Raw genomic sequence first — 3316 nt, forward strand, 5'->3', positions numbered from 1 at the left:
AAAAACTACAGCAATAAAAAACTTCAGTTTCTTCCTTAAATCATCAAGCTGTTTCTTCAAATCTTCCATCTTTTTTGTTAAATCTTTCTCCATTTTCCTCATCACATAAACAACTTCTCTGTCCATGACATTTGCAACAGTTTCGCCACAAACCTCATCATCCCAATGAAACATGTTACAATCATCTTCCCTCCCCCAAAACTTACACTTCCAATACTTTCGTCCAGGATTTGCAGCAGATTTTGAAACAAACATCTTCATGGACATGTTATGGTCGCATTTAGGAGTAACCCTGCTGTTTGGAGAATTGCACGAATAAGAACAAACTGGGTAACTCATTCTTGCGGATTGGATGCAGATTGGATGAAGAATTAGATGAAGAAGAAGAATTACAAGAATTGGCCGCGCGGATGAAGATGATTTGAGGTGACGGGACTAGTAGCAGTGAAAGAAAAAAAACGATGGAGAAGAAGGTGGAGGTAACATAGATTTAGGGTTTCCAAGGAAGAAGAAGACATTTATGTGTTAACACTGAAGGGCATTTTTGTCTTTCTACCCTGTCCAATACACATGTGACATTTAAGTTCTGAAAAAAAAATGAAAAAAACGTGACAGATCAGCTTTTTTTGTGATGTGGCATGGGGAGGGTTTTAAGAAGAATTATTTTTAAATGTTGAGGGGATTCCTGCAACTTTTTTTTTCGCAAGGGGGTTTTTCAAATCCGCCCTATATGGCAGGGGGCAAAATAGGTAATAACCCTATAAACTATATACTATCAAATGTAGCTAACTCTTGGGTTTCTCTAAAGGTCCATCGCTTCAGTAAAGGACTGGGCAGGCAAACAAATAATTCTGCTGAGTATGAAGGTTTACTTTTGGGATTGAAAGAAGCCAGTGACAAAGGGTATGATTATGTTGAAATCCGAGGCGATTCTAAGCTTGTTTGCGAACAGGTTAGTTTAGTTCTCTACCGTGTATGCATTTTCCAATTGTTCACAAAATACTGCTGATTTGAAAGTATTTATAGTGATTATTATTATTTGCTTTATATCTTCCTTTTTATAAGGAATTTACCGTAATATTTTATTGGTCTTGCAACAGCTTAAGGGTAATTGGAAAGTCAACAACCCGAATTTAAGGGACTTGCGTGATAAAGCTTTGGACTTGAAGGATAACTTCAAGTCAGTCAAGGTTCAACATGTTCCTAGGGTATACCCTCTACTCTATTTTGTTTATTGACACAATGAAAAATTGCCATCTTTCCTAATTGGGTTTTTATCTATGGAACACTGTAGATGGTATTTGAAAACTACTTGTAATTGCTGCTGCCTCTTTTAACTTTTGAGAATCAATTATGACATTTTAATTTGCACAAGCTTGCATGCTAGTTACTCTCTTGAATATAAGATCATTGGCACCACTGTCACTAGTCTTGTTTATGTTTCCCCATTATATAGTAGTTTTAACAAATGGGTTTCCTTTCTTTTTTTTTTTAATGTTATAAGGGTTCAAACAGAGAAGCTGATGCTCAAGCAAGTTGGGGCAAAAATCTTGAAGGTTAGACTTCAATCTGAGTTCTTAATTATTTGATTTCCCAATTACTCTTGTGGTATTTTGACACATCGTGTTTAATATATCTTTTGGCTTTTTAAGAAAAATGAATTACCAATGAATTGAATCCTTAGCTGATTTGAAACTGAAAAAGTGAACACCGATGTATAAAATCATTCTAATGGATCTTCTTATATTTTGCAGCTGGCCAAGTTCAAGAAGACTATTACTACTACTGATCATCTTTGACAGCATGCCACTGTCAAAAACTATTGGCAACTATGTTACTTTTCTTGTTTAGATTGTGCCTACTAGTTAAGCATTTAGGGTGGTCTTACATTTGACACACTGCATGTCAGTGGTGAAACTCTGTCAAAATGCTGGTTTTTGATGTTTGGATTTTATGTTTGGATGTTATGTGAATGTTTGTGAATTTACTATTTTCTTCCTTCATTTGTTTGTTTAAATCTTATAATCTCGTGCTATGTGATGACACTTATTTTTGTTTGATGTAATGACCCCAAAAGGTACTTGTGATCATTATAAATATTAGAGCAATGTAGACCATACAATAAGAGAGAGAATTGAAAAACTTTCATTTTAAGTATAAATTTAGACGTGCATGGCAATGGAGGTATGAGGAGTTTCAAATTGACTATGTATTGTATAATGTTGTGCAAGACACGTATTGTATACATATATATGTTGTTTAGAAGATTGTGGTGTTGTATGTGCCGCAGTAAAAACGAGGGGTAAATTGTTATTCAATGCAATCAAAATATAGGCATAACCATGATGATACTGGTGTCTGTTGCTCCAAAACTAACTTTCCGAGCCAACATGATTCAAAAACTAAATTAGCAACTCAACTCTACACTCAACTTTGGCCCTGGATTGAGACAAGATGGCTTGTCTTTTCGCAGAACACGAGATCAAATAATCTCCAAGATATACACAATACTCAGACATAGATCTTATAGAGTCAGGACATCCACCCTAGTTGCATGAGTATATGTAGTGAGTTTATTAATAGAGGATGGATAAATATGTAGACCAAGTGTAAAAGTATCCTTAATATATTGAATGATTTGATTCACATTAGTCTTGTAATATGTCCTCAAGTCACAATAATAGATATTTGGTCTTGTAAATGTTAACTATTGTAAGACTCCAACAAGGTTGTGGTATTCAGTTGATTCATGATAAGGATTACTTAACAAGACACTGAGTTTTGTTTTCTTGTTTTGATACTTTATTTTTAGTAAAATTTATAGTTTATTTAATTCCTCATTAAACCCCTCACTCACAATGTTTAAATGGTATTTTCATGCATAAAATGTAGCTATATGACTAATTCAATCTTAAATGAATCAATTTAAAGAGATTCATGAATTGAATCAAAATTTTCTATTTGCATGTATCAATTCAAGGCAGGTTATGAATTGATTCAAATGAGACATTTTCAAATTATGCATGGTCTCTGTGTTATCCGATTTACACCACATCACGAATCGATTCATGACTTAAAAATTCTTGACATGCTTCACTTTTTATCAGATTCATAAACTTTTGTGGCCTGGTTCTTAAAATCTTGTGAATCTATTCACATGGTTGAGATCATGGCATGAGCTTTTTAGGAAAACATCAACATTTGAGCAGATTCATTATCATCCTTAAATAGGGTCATTGAAATCTTTTGCATTAAGTTTGTGCTATTTCTCAACCACCTATATAAATAGTTGGTGATTTTAGTATCATCAATGTAT

General features: G+C 33.9%; 1 protein-coding gene across 1 annotated transcript; it reads left to right on the top strand.

Annotated features, from left to right (window-relative positions):
* The first annotated feature begins 715 nt into the window (after positions 1 to 715).
* Positions 716 to 2642, top strand: LOC131606984 (uncharacterized). The gene is made up of 4 exons (XM_058879052.1): positions 716 to 952; positions 1101 to 1208; positions 1505 to 1556; positions 1755 to 2642. The coding sequence occupies exons 1-4, from the start codon at positions 731 to 733 to the stop codon at positions 1787 to 1789; spliced, it is 417 nt and encodes a 138-aa protein (XP_058735035.1). The 5' UTR covers positions 716 to 730; the 3' UTR covers positions 1790 to 2642.
* The last annotated feature ends 674 nt before the right edge of the window (positions 2643 to 3316 follow it).

The sequence above is a fragment of the Vicia villosa genome, linkage group LG5, assembly GCF_029867415.1.
Source record: "Vicia villosa cultivar HV-30 ecotype Madison, WI linkage group LG5, Vvil1.0, whole genome shotgun sequence".
NCBI classification, from domain to species: Eukaryota; Viridiplantae; Streptophyta; class Magnoliopsida; order Fabales; family Fabaceae; genus Vicia; species Vicia villosa.

Coding starts and splice junctions, on each gene's coding strand:
- LOC131606984 (XM_058879052.1), top strand. CDS start 731: ATGGCAGGGGGCAAAATAGGTAATAACCCTATAAACTATATACTATCA. Junction 953..1,100: donor CTAAGCTTGTTTGCGAACAG/GTTAGTTTAGTT, acceptor GTCTTGCAACAG/CTTAAGGGTAATTGGAAAGT. Junction 1,209..1,504: donor AGGTTCAACATGTTCCTAGG/GTATACCCTCTA, acceptor TAATGTTATAAG/GGTTCAAACAGAGAAGCTGA.